At 45.1% G+C, this 19,842-nt stretch overlaps 1 protein-coding gene across 2 annotated transcripts in view; it reads left to right on the forward strand.

The window, feature by feature from the left end:
- Positions 1 to 10,922, forward strand: part of GINS1 (GINS complex subunit 1) — a 97,932-nt gene extending 87,010 nt beyond the window's left edge. For both annotated transcript variants that reach the window (XM_030196278.1, XM_030196280.1), the window contains exon 7: positions 10,638 to 10,922. In XM_030196278.1, coding sequence (XP_030052138.1) covers positions 10,638 to 10,706 — 69 coding nt within the window. In that variant the 3' untranslated portion in view covers positions 10,707 to 10,922. The remainder of the gene's footprint in view (positions 1 to 10,637) is intronic.
- Positions 10,923 to 19,842: the final 8,920 nt, after the last annotated feature.

Raw genomic sequence — 19,842 nt, forward strand, 5'->3', positions numbered from 1 at the left:
GGGCGAGTGGACCAGGGTAACTTCAGACGCTTGGGTTCTGGAAGTCATCAGAGACGGCTACAAGCTGGAGTTCTGCCGGCCCTTGAGAGACGGGTTTGTAAACTCTCCCTGCAAGTCCCAGGTCAAAGCAGCTGCCGTACAGCAGACCTTGAACAACCTGGATCTGCCTGGGTGCGGTTGTCCCGGTGCCAGTAGATCAACTTGGCAAGGGGCGTTACTCCATTTACTTTGTGGTGCCAAAGAAAGAAGGCTCTGTTCGACCTATTCTCGACCTCAAGGGAGTCAATTGGCCCTTGAAGGTCCGGCACTTCCGAATGGAGACTATCCGCTCCGTAATAGCTGCGGTGAAGAAAGAGGAATTCCTGGCATCCTTGGACATCAAGGAAGTTTACTTACATATTCCCATCTGGCCTCCTCATCAGCGCTTCCTGCACTTTGCAGTCCTGGGCCGACACTTCCAGTTCAGAGCCCTCCCTTTCGGGTTGGCCACTGCCCCGCGGACCTTCTCCAAAGTGATGGTGGTCATCGCGGCTTACCTCCGCAAGGAAGGAGTACAAGTCCATCCCTGTCTGGACGACTGGTTGATCCGGGCCCCCTCTTATGCAGAGTGTGGGAAGGCTACGGACAGGGTGATTGCCCTTCTGAGCTCCCTGGGATGGGTCATCAACTGGGAGAAAAGTCAGCTGCGCCCGACTCAGTCCCTGGAGTACTTGGGAGCCCGATTCAACACCCTAGCGGGCAGAGTGTTCCTGCCAGACAACCGGAGCGCCAAGCTTCGGGCCCAGGTGGACCAGTTCCTATCAGCCTCCACTCTTCGAGCGTGGGACTATGTGTAGCTCCTGGGCTCCATGACAGCCACGATGGAAGTAGTGCCCTGGGCCAGGGCCCATATGAGACCCCTACAGCACTCCCTGCTGCGGCGGTGGACTCCAGTCTCGGAGGATTACGCTGTACGCCTTCCTTTGGATCCAACGGTGCGCAAGGCGCTGGATTGGTGGCTGAGGCCAGATAAACTGTCCGCAGGAATGCCCCTCACAATCCCGGAATGCGGACGCCTGCTTGACGGGCTGGGGAGCCCACTGCTGGGGGAGGACAGCGCAGGGCCTCTGGTCGCCTGCAGAGGCAAAACAGACTATCAACCTCCTGGAACTCCAAGCCATTCGGTTGTTGCTTCGGGAGTTTCTTCCGGTCCTGGTGCTGAGGCCAGTACGGGTCCTATCCGACAATGCCACGGCAGTGGCATATGTCAATCGCCAGGGAGGTACCAGGAGCGCTCCTCTAGCCAAGGAGGCCATGAAGCTATGCCTGTGGGCGGAAGCGAATCTGGAACAGCTGTCGGTGGCCCACATTGCGGGAGTCATGAATGTCAAGGCGGACTTTCTGAGTCGCCATACTCTGGATCCAGGAGAGTGGCAGCTGTCGGCTCGGGCGTTCTTGGACATCACGAGGCGCTGGGGCCTGCCGATCCTGGATCTGATGGCGTCCTCGGCCAACTGTCAAGTGCCGCGGTTCTTCAGCAGAGGACGGGACCCTCGATCTCTGGGAGTCAATGCTGTTCTCCAGCAGTGGCCAACACAGGAGCTCCTCTACGTGTTCCCACCGGGTGGCAAAGCATCCGGGCCGGGTAATCCTGGTGGGTCCGGATTGGCCCAGACGTCCCTGGTATGCGGACTTAATCAGGCTCGCAGTGGACAGCCCTCTGAGGCTGCCAGTGGAGCGGGGCTTCTTACGTCAGGGTCCCGTGGTGATGGAGGATCCCTCCCCCTTTGGTCTTACGGCCTGGCTCTTGAGCGGAAGCAGCTGAGGAAGAAGGGCTTCTCAGACAAGGTCATCGCCACTATGCTGAGAGCGAGGAAGCGCTCTACTTCTACTACTTATGCCAGGATTTGGCGTACCTTTACATCGTGGTGCAAGGCAGGCTCTCTATCGCCCTCAACTGCTCCAATATCGGCAGTGTTGGCATTCCTGCAAGAGGGACTGGAGAACGGCCTGTCACTCAGTTCCCTGAAAGTCCAAGTGGCGGCTTTAGCTTGCTTCAGGAGCCGCCTGAAGGGCGCTTCCCTGGCGTCACAGCCAGATGTGGTGCGCTTTTTCAAAGGAGTTAATCACCTGCGCCCCCTCTGCAGTCGATAGTGCCTATGTGGAATCTCAATCTGGTGCTTTGGGCCTTGCAGAAGCCGCCCTTTGAGCCCTTGTCGAGGGCATCGCTGAAGGACCTGACGTTGAAAGCGGTTTTTTTTGTAGCCATCGCGTCAGCCAGAAGAGTCTCTGAGATCCAGGCACTCTCGTGTCGAGAGCCATTCCTGCGGTTCACTGAGGCAGGAGTGTTGATTCGCCCAGTGCCTTCCTTTCTGCCCAAGATTGTTTCTCGCTTCCATGTGAATCAGCAGCTCTGTCTACCCTCCTTTCGCAGGGAGGATTACCCAGAGGAGTACCCTGCTCTCAAATGTCTGGATGTGAGACGAGTCATCATCAGATACTTGGAAGTGACCAATGACTTCCGGAAGTCGGATCACCTGTTCGTGCTGTCTGCAGGCGTCTAAACCTACCGTGGCACGGTGGGTCAAGGAGATGATTGCAGCAGCTTATGTGACTGCGGGGAAGAGTCCGCCTATTCAGCTGAAGGCCCACTCTACTAGAGCACAAACGGCATAAGTACATAAGTACATAAGTACATAAGTAGTGCCATACTGGGAAAGACCAAAGGTCCATCTAGCCCAGCATCCTGTCACCGACAGTGGCCAATCCAGGTCAAGGGCACCTGGCACGCTCCCCAAACGTAAAAACATTCCAGACAAGTTATACCTAAAAATGAGGAATTTTTCCAGTCCATTTAATAGCGGTCTATGGACTTGTCCTTTAGGAATCTATCTAACCCCTTTTTAAACTCCGTCAAGCTAACCGCCCGTACCACGTTCTCCGGCAATGAATTCCAGAGTCTAATTACACGTTGGGTGAAGAAAAATTTTCTCCGATTCGTTTTAAATTTACCACACTGTAGCTTCAACTCATGCCCTCTAGTCCTAGTATTTTTGGATAGCGTGAACAGTCGCTTCACATCCACCCGATCCATTCCACTCATTATTTTATACACTTCTATCATATCTCCCCTCAGCCGTCTCTTCTCCAAGCTGAAAAGCCCTAGCCTTCTCAGCCTCTCTTCATAGGAAAGTCGTCCCATCCCCACTATCATTTTCGTCGCCCTTCGCTGTACCTTTTCCAATTCTACTATATCTTTTTTGAGATACGGAGACCAGTACTGAACACAATACTCCAGGTGCGGTCGCACCATGGAGCGATACAACGGCATTATAACATCCGCACACCTGGACTCCATACCCTTCTTAATAACACCCAACATTCTATTCGCTTTCCTAGCCGCAGCAGCACACTGAGCAGAAGGTTTCAGCGTATCATCGACGACGACACCCAGATCCCTTTCTTGATCCGTAACTCCTAACGCGGAACCTTGCAAGACGTAGCTATAATTCGGGTTCCTCTTACCCACATGCATCACTTTGCACTTGTCAACATTGAACTTCATCTGCCACTTGCACGCCCATTCTCCCAGTCTCGCAAGGTCCTCCTGTAATCGTTCACATTCCTCCTGCGACTTGACGACCCTGAATAATTTTGTGTCATCGGCGAATTTAATTACCTCACTAGTTATTCCCATCTCTAGGTCATTTATAAATACATTAAAAAGCAACGGACCCAGCACAGACCCCTGCGGGACCCCACTAACTACCCTCCTCCACTGAGAATACTGGCCACGCAATCCTACTCTCTGCTTCCTATCTTTCAACCAGTTCTTAATCCATAATAATACCCTACCTCCGATTCCATGACTCTGCAATTTCTTCAGGAGTCTTTCGTGCGGCACTTTGTCAAACGCCTTCTGAAAATCCAGATATACAATATCAACCGGCTCCCCATTGTCCACATGTTTGCTTACCCCCTCAAAAAATGCATTAGATTGGTGAGGTAAGACTTCCCTTCACTAAATCCGTGCTGACTTTGTCTCATCAGTCCATGTTTTTGTATATGCTCTGCAATTTTATTCTTAATAATAGCCTCCACCATCTTGCCCGGCACCGACGTCAGACTCACCGGTCTATAATTTCCCGGATCTCCTCTGGAACCTTTCTTAAAAATCGGAGTAACATTGGCTACCCTCCAGTCTTCCGGTATTACACTCGATTTTAGGGACAGATTGCATATTTCTAACAGTAGCTCCGCAAGTTCATTTTTTAGTTCTATTAATACTCTGGGATGAATACCATCAGGTCCCGGTGATTTACTACTCTTCAGCTTGCTGAACTGACCCATTACATCCTCCAAGGTTACAGAGAATTTGTTTAGTTTCTCCGACTCCCCCGCTTCAAATATTCTTTCCGGCACCGGTGTCCCCCCCAAATCCTCCTCGGTGAAGACCGAAGCAAAGAATTCATTTAATTTCTCCGCTACGGCTTTGTCCTCCTTGATCGCCCCTTTAACACCATTTTCGTCCAGCGGCCCAACCGACTCTTTGGCCGGTTTCCTGCTTTTAATGTATCTAAAAAAGTTTTTACTATGTATTTTTGCTTCCAACGCTAATTTCTTCTCAAAGTCCTTTTTTGCCCTCCTTATCTCCGCTTTGCATTTGGCTTGGCATTCCTTATGATCTATCCTGTTACTTTCAGTTGGTTCTCTTCTCCACTTTCTGAAGGATTGTTTTTTGGCTCTAATGATTTCCTTTATCTTACTGTTTAGCCACGCCGGCTGACGTTTAGTCTTTTTTCCCTTTTTTCTAATACGTGGAATATATTTGTCCTGAACCTCCAGGATGGTGTTTTTAAACAGCATCCACGCCTGATGCAAGTTTTTTACTCTGCGAGCTGCTCCTTTCAGTCTTTTTTTCACCATTTTTCTCATTTTGTCGTAATCACCCTTTCTATAGTTAAACGCTAGCGTACTTGATTTCCTAGTTTCACTTCCTTCAATGCCAATATCAAAACCGATCATATTATGATCACTGTTATCAAGCGGCCCTCGTATCGTTACCCCCTGCACTAGATCATGAGCACCACTAAGGACTAAGTCTAGTATTTTTCCTTCTCTTGTCGGCTCCTGAACTAGCTGTTCCATGAAGCTGTCCTTGATTTCATCAAGAAATCTTATGTCCCTTGCGTGTACAGATGTTACATTACCCCAGTCTATATGCGGGTAATTGAAATCCCCCATTATTATTGTGTTGCCCAGTTTGTTTGCGTCCCTGATTTCCTTTAACATTTCCGCATCCGTCTGTTCGTCCTGGCCAGGCGGACGGTAGTACACTCCTATCACTATCCTTTTCCCCTTTGCACATGGAATTTCAATCCACAGTGATTCCAAGGAGTGTTTTGCTTCCTGCAGAATTTTCAATCTATTTGATTCAAGGCTCTCGTTAATATACAATGCTACCCCTCCACCAATCCGATTCACCCTATCACTACGATATAATTTGTACCCCGGTATGACAGTGTCCCACTGGTTATCCTCCTTCCACCAGGTCTCAGAGATGCCTATTATATCTAATTTTTCATTTAGTGCAATATATTCTAACTCCCCCATCTTATTTCTTAGGCTCCTGGCATTCGCATATAGACATTTCAAACTATGTTTGTTGTTCCTAAGTACATCATGCTTAGTACTTGATGGCGGAGACCAGATCCGTCTCCTTGGAAGAGATTTGTAAAGCGGCAACTTGGGCGTCGGCTCATACCTTCTCGCGGCATTACCGCTTGGATGTGGCTGCTCGGGCCGAGGCCTGGTTTGGAGCTTCCGTGTTGCGTTCAGGGATTTCCATGTCCCACCCTGGGTGAGTACTGCTTCGGTACATCCCACCAGTCTATGGATTGATCTGCTTGATGAAATGGAAGATAAAATTATGTATCATACCTGATAATTTTCTTTCCATTAATCATAGCAGATCAATCCATAGTCCCCCCCCCCCCCCAGATATCTATATTGTTTGTTCTGGTTATATTTCAGGTTCCAGTGTATTCTTCAGTTCCTGTTCAGGAGAACTTTGTGTTCAAGTTCTTCCAATTGGATTTTCCTCGAGTTGAAACGATTCTGTGTTACAGTGAGCTGCTGCATTCCTCTCCCCCCGTTTTGGCGGTGGCTGCATTGGTAACTAAATTATGCTGGCGCTCCCTCCCGCTTCGTGCAGCAGTAGGGTAGCTTTGTATCCCTCCCGCTTCGGCGGTGTTTGGGGTAAGCCAGCTCCTCCCGCGGTTGCGGTAGCAGGATGAGCCAGATCCCCCGCATCAGCGGGTGTGGTGTCCCTCCCCCGCTCCGCGGGGATGAGCTGGACGGATTCCCCTCCCCCGCGGGGGTGAGCTGGGTAGAGTGTCCCTTTGTGAGTGTAATTCTCTAAGTGCTGAGTCCTGCGGATGGAGCTTTGATATCGACATACTGAGGAGTTTCCAGCAGCACATGACCACATATAGGGAGGCAAAAGATTGCTCTCTATCTCCACCTGCTGGTAGATGGACACAACCCACCAGTCTATGGATTGATCTGCTATGATTAATGGAAAGAAAATTATCAGGTATGATACATAATTTTACCTTATTGACAATCAACAGAGTACGAAACAGAATGAAACAAGATCAAACTAACATAACCACCAATTATGGATGGAAAACCTCCTGCTCCCCCCTCCCCCACCTAACCCTCCTCCCACCATACAGAACTAGCAATAAGTAACCAGAAGAGCATTCACATTTAATGTGAGCAAGTGCAAGGGGATGCATGTGGGAAAAAATAACCCGAATTATAGCTACGTCATGCAAGGTTCCACGTTAGAAGTTAAGGACCAAGAAAGGGATCTGGGTGTCGTCATCGATAATACACTGAAACCTTCTGCTCAGTGTGCTGCTGCGGCTAGGAAAGTGAATAGAATGTTGGGTATTATTAGGAAAGGTATGGAAAACAGGTGTGAGGATATTATAATGGAGTGGAGGAGTGGCCTAGTGGTTAGGGTGGTGGACTTTGGTCCTGAGGAACTGAGTTCAATTCCCACTTCAGGCACAGGCAGCTCCTTGTGACTCTGGGCAAGTCACTTAACCCTCTATTGCCCCATGTAAGCCGCATTGAGCCTGCCATGAGTGGGAAAGCGCGGGGTACAAATGTAACAAAAATAAATAATGCCATTGTATCGCTCCATGGTGCGACCGCATCTTTGTATTGTGTTCAATTCTGGTCGCCGCATCTCAAGAAAGATATAGTAGAATTGGAAAAGGTGCAGCGAAGGGCGACTAAAATGATAGCAGGGATGGGACGACTTCCCTATGAAGAAAGACTAAGGAGGCTAGGGCTTTTCAGCTTGGAGAAGAGACGGCTGAGGGGAGACATGATAGAGGTATATAAAATAATGAGTGGAGTGGAACAGGTGGATGTGAAGCGTCTGTTCACGCTTTCCAAAAATACTAGGACTAGGGGGCATGCGATGAAACTACAGTGTAGTAAATTTAAAACAAATCAGAGAAAATGTTTCTTCACCCAACGCATAATTAAACTCTGGAATTTGTTGCTGGAGAACGTGGTGGAGGCGGTTAGCTTAGCAGAGTTTAAAAAGGGGTTAGACGGTTTCCTAAAGGACAAGTCCATAAACCACTACTAAATGGACTTGGGAAAAACCCACAATTCTGGGAATAACATGTATAGAATGTTTGTACGTTTGGGAAGCTTGCCAGGTGCCCTTGGCCTGGATTGGCCGCTGTCGTGGACAGGATGCTGGTCTCGATGGACCCTTGGTCTTTTCCCAGTGTGGCATTATTTATGTACTTATAATAAAATATTTAGGAGGGTTTTTATGTTCAGCTGTGAATTTTAGTGTTCAGTGTGTCGCATATATAAATATTGTCTGTTAGTTGTGTCACAACAGAAGAAGGTTGAGAAACCACTGACTTAGATAAATCTCTACCCCCCACCCACACACACCCACCCTTACTGGTGCTTTTTCAATACCATAATGTTGGCAGAGGAAGTACCAGCAAGTAAGAGCACTGCTGTCTTATAACTTCTGCCAGTTCGAGGGGAAAACATTGCACTGTGAATGAACTCAACAGTTGTAGAATGGATATTTCTTACAGGGGGTAGTCTCCTCAATTTACAACCCCCCCCCCCCCCCCCCCCCCAAGAATGGCTCTGCATCTGAATATCATCTTTTTCTAGAGAAAAAAAGCACTGTATGTGAGTATTATCCCCACAATACTTAAAACTATTTAACCGACCAGGAGCCATTCATGGCTGGTTAAATAGCATTTAACCGCCTAACTGTGGGTATTTAGCAGGAAATAACCTGTTATCTCCTGCTGAATATCCCAGTTAGTGGCTAGCCACTAACTGGCTAGGGGCAGATATTTAACACCAAACCGGCTATGCTGAGGGGTCAAAATAGGCCACTTAAATAGCAGGCCTATCTTTGACTACTAAATTTTTTGCCTGTGTCAGTGATTGATGATGATGTAATATCTTGATTGCAATTGATTTTTGAAGCAGTGTTGGGTTGATTGAATAAAAACCGGATGCAAATGAATGTAACTAAGACCAAAATAACATGAATTGTTTCGGATCAGTCATTAATGCCAACACAATTGGTATTAATGGGTGTGCCTATTAGAATTGTCAAGCAAATCAGGAATTTGGGGATTGTGTTAGATTCAGCTTTTATATTTAGAACAGATGTCCAGGCTTTGATTAATTCTTTGTATTTTAAATTCAGGATGTTACTGCGATTAAAGTCCACCTTGTCTTGGTGTGATTTTAAAATTGTGACACAGTTTATGATATTTAGTTGCCTAGATTACTGTAACATTGTATATCTTGGGCTGCAAAGTATTCCCTTCAAGCGCTTCAAATAGTGATGAAATCAGCCATTCAATTGTTAATGGGATTTTCCCACTCAGAACATATCTCTCCTTGTTGAAGAGCTTGAAATGGTTGCCGATGCAATGAAGGATATTGTACAAGTTGTTGCTTATGGTTCATCAGGCTATTTATCATGACTCAGCTCAGTATTTGAAAACTGCATTACAGTGGTATATGCCATCTTGATCATTGTGGTCAGAACAAAACCACAATTGCTGGTGGTTCCTGCCTTACAACACATACATTTGGAGCTCACAAGGATGGGAACTTTTTCCATCCATGGACCAACTGAATGGAACAGTAATTTTTTATTTTGTCATTTTTTTTTTTTGGCAGCTATCTGCTGTTCCCATTGTCTGTTGCTCCAGAGATGGGCTATAGATATTTGTTGGATAAACACTGGAAAATGCCACTTTGCTAGTACTCACTCCCTTCCCTGCATTGTCTTGTAGTGTCCACTCAGTTGTTGTACCTTTTCTGTTCTGACTCCTAAGAGAAACAAATGTACATATTTGATTCCTCCAGAAAAAGTACCCAACACTAGTACCTATAGCTTTGAAAGACTGAAAACCCCCAATTTTTTGTATCCTTAAAAATTCCCTATTTAGATGGAAAATGAGCACCTAAGTGGTTGACATTCAGTGTCTTCTTAAATCACGCTGAGTTGTCTGGGAACCAATGTTTAGCGGCACTTAACCAGACAGTGCCACTGAATATTGGCTCTGACAAGAGCACTCCAGGTGGAATTGGGAAGGAGCCAAGAATTATGTGAGCACCAGCAATATTCAGTGGCCGGTGCCCACTTAGCTAACTGGTAGTCCTAACTTAGCCCATTTAGCTATGTGGCTATGGCACCGTATCTCTGCTGTACCCACATAACTTTCGGGCCTTGCCAATGACCTGGATGTTTAATGCCAGTGCCTGGATGTGGTCAAGCACTGAATTTCCTAGTCTAATTTAGCAGGCTGGCCCAGGAGTTCTCTTTTAGTTGGCACTGAGTGTTCTCGGTGAGTTTGAGCTATAATACAGAAACTCCCAAGCTGATCTCAAATCTTGTCTCTGGTCTCCTACAGAGTATCACAGAAGAGAAGCCAAGTTAATACATGTATCACTCAAAGGGCCCATCACAGTCTGAGATGGAAGGAAGATCCCACTGCATGCCGCTTCCCAAATACAAAGCCAGATCACTTTGGTTTTGCAGACCCACAGAGAAATATTTCAGCATAGTTGAATATAAGGTGAAGGGTAAGAGTAGAGGATAACTGTAGTAGGCTACTTTGGGGGTTAGCTCTGGGAGTGGATGGAGAAAGTGTCGGAGTTGACTGAGAGATTGGGTGAGATCGTGGTCAGGGGAACTGAAAAAGAGAGAGACTGGTTATGAACAGGGTGTAGGACTTAGGAAAAGAAAAACTGATGTAAACTCAGATCACAGTGATAGCTGTGCTTGAGAAAACTACCCTCTTGCTTTCTTTTCTTACAGATACAAAATGGGAAAATATCCTTAGTAAGTCAGACCCTCAAAAAGCTAAGGCAGACCTTAATGGGAATTCTTTGACTCTGCTTTTCCACTTTGTGGGTACAGTAGTGAATGGAGGATTGAAAGGTCTCGGCCACTGTCTCCTAGATTTAAAGAAACTTTGTCAAGACTTGATTTTTTTATTTATGCTATAATATTGTTCCTTTATTCAATATTTTTGTTTTATTTTACAAGCTTATAACACTTCTTCTTTGTTTTTCAGCATTTCTTACCCAGGTGGAAATGTGAACAATTGATCAGACAAGGAGTTTTGGAGCATGTGATGTCGTGAAGCCCTGATATATATAAATCAGTAAACCTTTTGGATTCCTTCTTTAAGGGTGGACTTAAATGAAAACACTTATAATTACTGTGATTTTAAAAGTCACAATCTGTTTAGGGGTTTTTTTTTTTCAATCATTGAATATATAAATATCTTCTGAGACCAGCTGTTTTGTAAGATTTTATTCTATGCAAAACGGACTTTCACATCTGCTCAATAAAAACCTTTCTTTTGCAATTATGACTGTGGTATAATATTTTGTTTTCCTTCCTAATGCAGCTATGTTTTTAGTTTCAGAGTAAAATTGCTAATAATACTGTAATGTACTTTATGTAACCAATGTTGCCATTCATTTTAGTTCATGATGAGAGGTGAGCAAGCTGGGAAGCTTGATAGGCATGCCAAATGAAAGGTCAAAATAAAAGCTGAGCTAGTTTAATTAAACAGAAAAAAAATATACAATTATAAAATATAAACTCTCTTCAAAACCTTTTTAAACTCCTGGCTGGATTTTGTTTTTTTCCATTTATTCCTTTTTTCTTGGTCTTTTCCATCTCAGCTCTGCCTTTGTTTCCTTATTCCTTCTCTTTTCAAAATTTTCTTATTTTCCTGGAGTAGTAATGTAGTGGTTTGGGGAAAGAGCTAATACTCCTTGGGGCTCATTTTCAAAGCACTTAGACTTACAAAATTCCATAGGTTACTATGGGGCTCCTTTTTGAAACAAAAACATTCAAAGAAATGGCACAAAAGGCAGATGAACGTTTTTCTCGTAGATAAACGGCCAAAGCTTATAACCAAAAGAAAGAAAGTGATCTAAAACACCAGTACGTATAGAACTAAACATTCAAGGGGGGGTGTTTCGGAGGCATGATGTGGGCGTGGCATGGGCAGTCTTTCACAATTAATATCTCCAGCCCATAACGGATAGCAAAAAGATTTCCTACTGGCGTGAACAAAAATGGATGGAATTAGACCTGCTTTAAAAGCGTTTAGGGTAAGAGCCAGCTTGTCTTTTGATCAATTTGCAATTTTGTGGAGTTGGAGAGTGGAGAGCTAGAAGCTGAATGCTGTGTTACATTTGTCTGTTTGCCCTAGTCACAACCTTGTTCCCTTTACATTTCCTGCTTTGCCTCCTCTGTCTCACCTCCCAGGTCCCTTCCCATATCTGCTAACCCCCCCAGCCACACACATCCCTTCCCCTGTATGATTCCCCCCCCCCCCCCCCCCCCCCCCAATTATACTCCCTCTGTTTGTCCTCTTTCTCTCATGCCCAGATGATGGAAAGCCCCGCACTGTTCCAAACAGTGCTCTAAAAATAGTGCTGGAACAGCACGGGGTTTTACAGCTCCTATGATCATAGATAATAGTATTCAAATTTATGCTCACTATTATCTATGATCATATAATCCTCCTGCACTTTTTTGACAGGTCTGCGCGGTCAAAAGCCCAAACCTGCCAAACATAGGACTCCAAACAGCATGGCCCTGGTTGCCTAGTGCCCCCACTGAACCCCCTACGCCAAGCCAACTACTGGTGGGCTGGAGGTTTGGCAGATCTCCAGTCCCCCCCCCCCCCCCCGATCCACCCGATAAAGGTTTACAGGGGGTTGGAGATCTGGTGGGTCTCCAGCCCCCCTTAACCTCCCCTAGCATCTCCCCCCTCCCCAAGAAAAGCCCTGGTGGCCCAGTGGGCTGCAAATCAACCCCCATCCCCCAACCTGGTGGTCTAGCGGCCCTCTTCCCTGCCCCTCCATACCTTTGTTTGAGGAAGAAGGTACACTCCCTGCTCTTCCAGCAGCGCCACCTTGAAAATGGCACCCAGCCCTGCCCAGTGCATCCCGGGATGCACTGGGCGGGGCTTCACACCCAGCCCAGGATGCACTGGGCAGGGGTGGGCATTGCTGGAAGAGGAGGGAGTGTACCTTCCTCCTCCAACAAAAGTACAGGGGGGTGGGGAAGAGGGCCGCTAGACCACCAGGTTGTGGGGGGTTGATTTGAAGCCCACTGGGCCACCAGGGCTTTTTGAGGGGGGATGCTAGAGGGGCTGGAGACCCACCAGATCTCCAGCCCTCCCTGAACTTGTGTTAGGGGAGGGGTCGGGCGACTGGAGGTCCACGGACCTCCAGCCCCCCTGAACTTGTGTTGGGACTGGAGCCCCCGTGTCATTGGCTGGGGGTTGAGGTTCCTGAGAGGGGGGCTTCTGCGGGAGAGTTTGTGTTGGGGGGGGGATGGGAGGCCTGCTAGCATGCAAATGCATGCATTCCGCCCAAATGGTCTGCAAACCCTAATGCCAGTTCCGAGCTGGCATAGGGTTTGACACATTGCTCGCTGATCGTTGGGGAGGAATATGTTTAGCATGCATTTGCATGCTACTTGCACTAAGAGACCTGTTTAGCATGCATTTGCATGTTAGTTGCATTCAGAGCCTGCAAGCATGTTTCACTCGCACAGGGGCTCTGATCATAGGGCGGTAGCTAGTATGGTGCCTCTAGCACCTGCATTTGCTTCTGATCATCGGCCCATCAGTGTTCATCTGTTTATCCAGTCCGAGTTTGTTTCTGTACTGCTACTGTGTGTGAGAGGATTGTTTGTTGGTGGAAGGAGAGAGAGTGATTTTTGTTGCAGCTGTGTGTGTCAGGATGGAGTTCTGATGTTGGGAGAGTGAGTGATTGCTGCTCTGTCTATGGGTGGGGACTGTTTGCTGGTGGTGGGAGAGTGGGTGATTGCTGCTGTATCTGTGTGTGAGGACCATTTGCTGGTGGTGGGAGAGCGAGTGTTGGGCGTTGTCTGTTGATAGAGGGACTCACTAGGTTCAGTAGATAGAGGTATTCACAGTCCTTATTTTGGGGTAAGTCGGTTACACCCATGGCTCATAGTTTCCTGGAGATGGAGATACCCCCATCCCCAAGTATTCAGGCCCCGCACCTGTTTCTTTTACCTCACTATTGCCCAATGCCTATAAGAACATAAGAGTAGCCATACTGGGTCAAACCAATGGTTCATTGAGCCCAGCCAGGTCACAAGTACCTGGCAGAAACTCAAATCATGGCAACATTCCATGCTACAAATCCCAGGGCAAGCAGCTGCTTCTCCATGTCTGTCTCAATAGCAGACTATGAACGTTTCCTCCAGGAACTTGTCCAAACTTTTTAAAAACCCAGATACGCTAACTGCTGTTACCACATCCTCTGGCAAAGAGTTCCAGAGCTTAACTATTTGTTGAATGAAAAAATATTACTTCCTATTTGTTTTAAAAGTATTTCCATTTAACTTCCTTGAGTGTCCCCTAGTCTTTGTACTTTGGAACAAGTAAAAAAATGCCTACTCGCTCCACAATACTCAGGATTTTGTAGACCTCAATCATATCTCCTCTCATCTATCTCTTTTCCAAACAGAAGAGCCCTAACCTCATTAGCTTTCTTTATATGAGAGGAGTTCCATCCCCTTTATTGGTCGCTCTTCTTTGAACCTTTTCTAATTCCGCTATATCTTTTTTTGAGATAGTGACCGGAACTGAACGCAATACTCAGGGTGCAATCGCACCATGGAGCAATGCAAAGGCATTATAGTATTTTCGGTCTTATTCACCATCCCTTTCCTAATAATTCCTAGCATCTTGTTTGCGTTTTTGGTCAACACCGCTGCACACTGAGCAGAAGATGTCAGTGTATTATCTACAATGACACCTAGATCTTTTTCTTGAGTTCTGACCTCCAAAATGGACCCTAGCATCAGGTAACTATGATTTGGATTGCCTTTGTGCGCTGGTAAAACCGGGGCTACAGCTTGGTGGAAAATGTGCTTATGGGGAAGGGTACAATGATGAGTTTTGAGGCTTTCATCAACAGATGGAAGTGCAGTTTGGGGACCAATTTGATTTTATCAACTCAAACACTACATTAAATCACTAGACCCCATTATTTTAAAATTGAAATTGGGAGACAAATTAAGGAGATTTTTTGAATTGGTGGTTACTGAAAGGCACTCTATTTTGGGGCTTTTTAAATTAGTCCAGCCCCTGGCAGAAGGAAAAGATTTCAGAGTGATAAAAACTATATGGAAATCTGACCTAGGGAGATCACTGTTGGAGTGGAAAATGGTCAGTACTATTCACAGAATACACCATTTGATCCGAGGTCCTGATTTGAAAGTGTGTGTGTTCCTGGTGCTCCATCGGGCATATTTCACCCAGGTGCAGATATAGAGCAAGAAGATTGTCTTCTCCAACGTGTGTCAGGTGCAATGGAGGTGAAAATACCTTTTATCATTCCATATGGGACTGTACCCTCATACAATATTTTTGGTCTGAAATAGCTCTTTGAGTACCTTATTACACAATTTTATCCATTTTACAGCGGACCTGGTCTTATTTGATTTATCAGGGGATTGGGTACATTGGGCAAGACACAGAAGGCACTACTTAGAAAGTTTATAATAGTGGGGGAAATGCATCTTGTGTTCCTGGGTGAATCAAGAGCCTTCATCCTTTTGGACATGGCGTTCCAGTGTCCACAGTCTGACATTGTGGGAGGCAAGAGACACAAAATTATTTGCAAAAAGAGAAACGAATTACCTTTCTGTTTGTGATACTGAATCGCTTGCATTCTCCTAGTAGCTGTTAGGAGGTTTTTGTGTTGTTTTATTGTTTCCACTTAATCAGAATGTTACAGTGTTTGGGTATGGGGTGGGGAGGGGGTTAGTTGGGGGAATGGTTCTATTTTGTTTGTATTACTGGTAGAGGGCTATAAGAAACCAAGCTCTCTGTGATGGAGACAAAAATTGTTTCTTAATTCAAGAAAGCTTGGGACAAGAACATAGGATCTCTAAAGGAGAGGAAGGGATAGTAGATGGCATGGATGGGTAGACTGGATAGGCCACATGGCCTTTATCTGCCTTCAATTCTCTGTTTCTGTAAGTGGTTTACAAGTATTTCAGTATGTATCAAAGGTATGGATAGGAGGAACACAAAAGGGGATGAGGGATAGATTAATTCTGAAAAGCACAAAAGGAGCGGGGAGATGAACAGTGAACAAGGAAAACTTTTGATAATACTCGGGGCCAGTCCTAGGCATAATCTCGATTTATGGGCCAAGTTTTACTTTATTTAGAGAAAAGCCGTAGTAAAAAAAAAATGAGTTTTAAGAATTGCTTTGAATTTCTTGAATGAGGTTTCTGAACAAAAATCCAAAGGGAGTGAGTTCCATAGTGTCGGCGCTTCAGTACTAAAACATGAAAAACAAGCATAGAGTGAACAAATCTATAGAAAAGTGGGTATGACTAATCGGTGCTTATTAGCTTAATGGAGAGTGCGGGAAGGAACATAAGAGATTAAGGAACTATATAAAAAAAAAAGATGGAATGACAGAATGGAATATCAGGTAGGCCAGGATGAGAATTTTAAATATACTACGGTAAAAGCTTAGAAGCCTGTGTTCAGTAATGAGAGAAGTAGATGCATTATGGTATTTTTTAGCTCCATAAATCAGTTTAACTGGTATTTTGAACAACCTGCAATCTTCAAAGTTGATATTGAGGTAGGCCTTGGAGAAAGGAATTACAATAATCGAGATAAGATATAATAAGGAAATTAACTAGTAATCGGAGAGAATCAATGCAAACAATGATCAAGCAGCGCAAATCTGTCTTAATACATAAAAGGATTTTATCACAATAACTGATATACAGTGGGGGAAGTAAGTATTTGATCCCTTGCTGATTTTGTAAGTTTGCCCACTGACAAAGACATGAGCAGCCCATAATTGAAGGGTAGGTTATTGGTAACAGTGAGAGATAGCACATCACAAATTAAATCCGGAAAATCACATTGTGGAAAGTATATGAATTTATTTGCATTCTGCAGAGGGAAATAAGTATTTGATCCCCCACCAACCAGTAAGAGATCTGGCCCCTACAGACCAGGTAGATGCTCCAAATCAACTCGTTACCTGCATGACAGACAGCTGTCGGCAATGGTCACCTGTATGAAAGACACCTGTCCACAGACTCAGTGAATCAGTCAGACTCTAACCTCTACAAAATGGCCAAGAGCAAGGAGCTGTCTAAGGATGTCAGGGACAAGATCATACACCTGCACAAGGCTGGAATGGGCTACAAAACCATCAGTAAGACGCTGGGTGAGAAGGAGACAACTGTTGGTGCCATAGTAAGAAAATGGAAGAAGTACAAAATGACTGTCAATCGACAAAGATCTGGGGCTCCACGCAAAATCTCACCTCGTGGGGTATCCTTGATCATGAGGAAGGTTAGAAATCAGCCTACAACTACAAGGGGGGAACTTGTCAATGATCTCAAGGCAGCTGGGACCACTGTCACCACGAAAACCATTGGTAACACATTACGACATAACGGATTGCAATCCTGCAGTGCCCGCAAGGTCCCCCTGCTCCGGAAGGCACATGTGACGGCCCGTCTGAAGTTTGCCAGTGAACACCTGGATGATGCCGAGAGTGATTGGGAGAAGGTGCTGTGGTCAGATGAGACAAAAATTGAGCTCTTTGGCATGAACTCAACTCGCCGTGTTTGGAGGAAGAGAAGTGCTGCCTATGACCCAAAGAACACCGTCCCCACTGTCAAGCATGGAGGTGGAAATGTTATGTTTTGGGGGTGTTTCTCTGCTAAGGGCACAGGACTACTTCACCGCATCAATGAGAGAATGGATGGGGCCATGTACCGTACAATTCTGAGTGACAACCTCCTTCCCTCCGCCAGGGCCTTAAAAATGGGTCGTGGCTGGGTCTTCCAGCACGACAATGACCCAAAACATACAGCCAAGGCAACAAAGGAGTGGCTCAGGAAGAAGCACATTAGGGTCATGGAGTGGCCTAGCCAGTCACCAGACCTTAATCCCATTGAAAACTTATGGAGGGAGCTGAAGCTGCGAGTTGCCAAGCGACAGCCCAGAACTCTTAATGATTTAGAGATGATCTGCAAAGAGGAGTGGACCAAAATTCCTCCTGACATGTGTGCAAACCTCATCATCAACTACAGAAGACGTCTGACCGCTGTGCTTGCCAACAAGGGTTTTGCCACCAAGTATTAGGTCTTGTTTGCCAGAGGGATTAAATACTTATTTCCCTCTGCAGAATGCAAATAAATTCATATACTTTCCACAATGTGATTTTCCGGATTTAATTTGTGATGTGCTATCTCTCACTGTTACCAATAACCTACCCTTCAATTATGGGCTGCTCATGTCTTTGTCAGTGGGCAAACTTACAAAATCAGCAAGGGATCAAATACTTATTTCCCCCACTGTACATGCAGAGAAGGCGATTATCCAAAATGACTCTCAAAATTTTAACCAAGTCTTTTAATGGGATCCAAACTTCATGTATCAAGGGCCACAGAAAGGAAGCAAGACAGCTGCTGTCTTTGAAGTATTCAGTTTCAGATTATTATCAGAGAGCCAATCAGCAATCAGGTTAAGCTTATTTGAAATTTTATTCATGGTACCAATTGATCATGAATGCAGTGTGAAAAGCAGCTTTATGTCATCAGCATAAATATAAAAAGTAATCCCAAATGATTGGATGAGCAGGACCAAAGGAGCAAGGAATATATTGAAGAGAACTGGCCTAAGCCCTGAAGAATGTCACGTTAGCCTATAGGGCTCATTTTCAAAAGAGAAAAACATCGAAAAACTGGCAGATGGATATTTTTCTCACAAAACCATCCAAATTGTTATTTTCAAAACCTCTTTTTTAGACATTTATTTGTGTTCATCTGCAGTGTGTCTAAATCTCACAAGGGGGTGTGTTAGGGGCAGAATTTAGGTGTTCTTAACACTTGGACATTTTTCTGCCATAATAGAACAAAACAAAAACATCCAGGGCTAAAAGTTGGACGTTTTGGTCTAGACCTGTTTTAATAACGACTAAGCCACAAAAACATTGCCCTAAATTATCACTGGAGGAATAAAGGAATAACATTCCCTTACTCTGACCGCCTCCACCCCCCTCCCCCCCCCCCCCCCCCAAAAGATGTAAATGAAACAGTACATACCAGCTTCTGTGACAGCTTCAGATGATATGGCCTGTCCTATTAGCGATACTTATCTTTCCAGCGTATCAGTCTATAAACTCCATGCACGGCCCAACTTCGGCCCGAGTTTCGATCTCTGCATCAGGGTCCATGGCACCATTCGACTGTTTATCTGCAAGAAAGAAGTCATATTACACCACTAAATTCTCCAAAGTAGACCTCCCTCATCATCCAGAATTCTCCCTCACATTCATTGCTGGTTCTTATTCATCAGTGTGAGTTGTGGAAAATGGCGGTGGTTTATATAGCTTGACATCAGACGCTATAGGCTAAGCCCCACCCCTTCCGACTATGTGATCGTCAATTTCAACGTCTCTACAAGATAGATAGATATGCTGGAAACATAAGTACACCCCACTACACTAACAGATAATTGATTCGTGTTTTTGTGGGGACTTTATCATCAAGGAGGTTTTTGAGCCTATGATGAATTGATGGTGCTCCTTTAAGTTGAATAAATGCTCAACAAAGGAGTACCCGATCGTCAATTGAGGCTTTTCCTCCATAGAGTGGAAGGAGATAAAGAGTACACAGCCGAGTAGAGTTACTGCAATCAAGAATTTCTCCAACATTATTCTTTACTAACTATAAATTCTGATAACTTCCCAGGTTCAAGGAAAATATATATAGAAGAATTTAAAGAAAAAATGCATCTACAAGGATATTTAAGGAGGAAAGTCCCTCCTAAACTAAGCAATCATGGTTTTAATGCCAAGAATTCTTTTCTTCTTTTTTTAATGTACCTCGATAAGTCCGGGAAAATCTGAATCTTAGATCTTAGGAATACATCATTAATGTGGTGGAAATATAATCTAAACACATTATTCCAATCTGGCTACAGTGCGAACGCTACTAGCATTGTTGTTCTTTCTGATATAACTTCCATTGAACTTTCTAGGAATTCTGTTAAGTTCAAATCATGTTGTGGATTTTGATTCATTTTCTTTATCCCAGTAATATACTGAGCCTTAATAATTGGCGGGAAACAATCAGAAGACATTCCCAAAATCTCTCTAAAGTATTTCTTCAGCGTTTCTACCAGTGGTATTAAAGAAGATACACTGAGCAGAAGGCTTCAACGTATC

The sequence above is a fragment of the Microcaecilia unicolor genome, chromosome 3 (genome assembly GCF_901765095.1).
Source record: "Microcaecilia unicolor chromosome 3, aMicUni1.1, whole genome shotgun sequence".
NCBI lineage: Eukaryota > Metazoa > Chordata > Amphibia > Gymnophiona > Siphonopidae > Microcaecilia > Microcaecilia unicolor.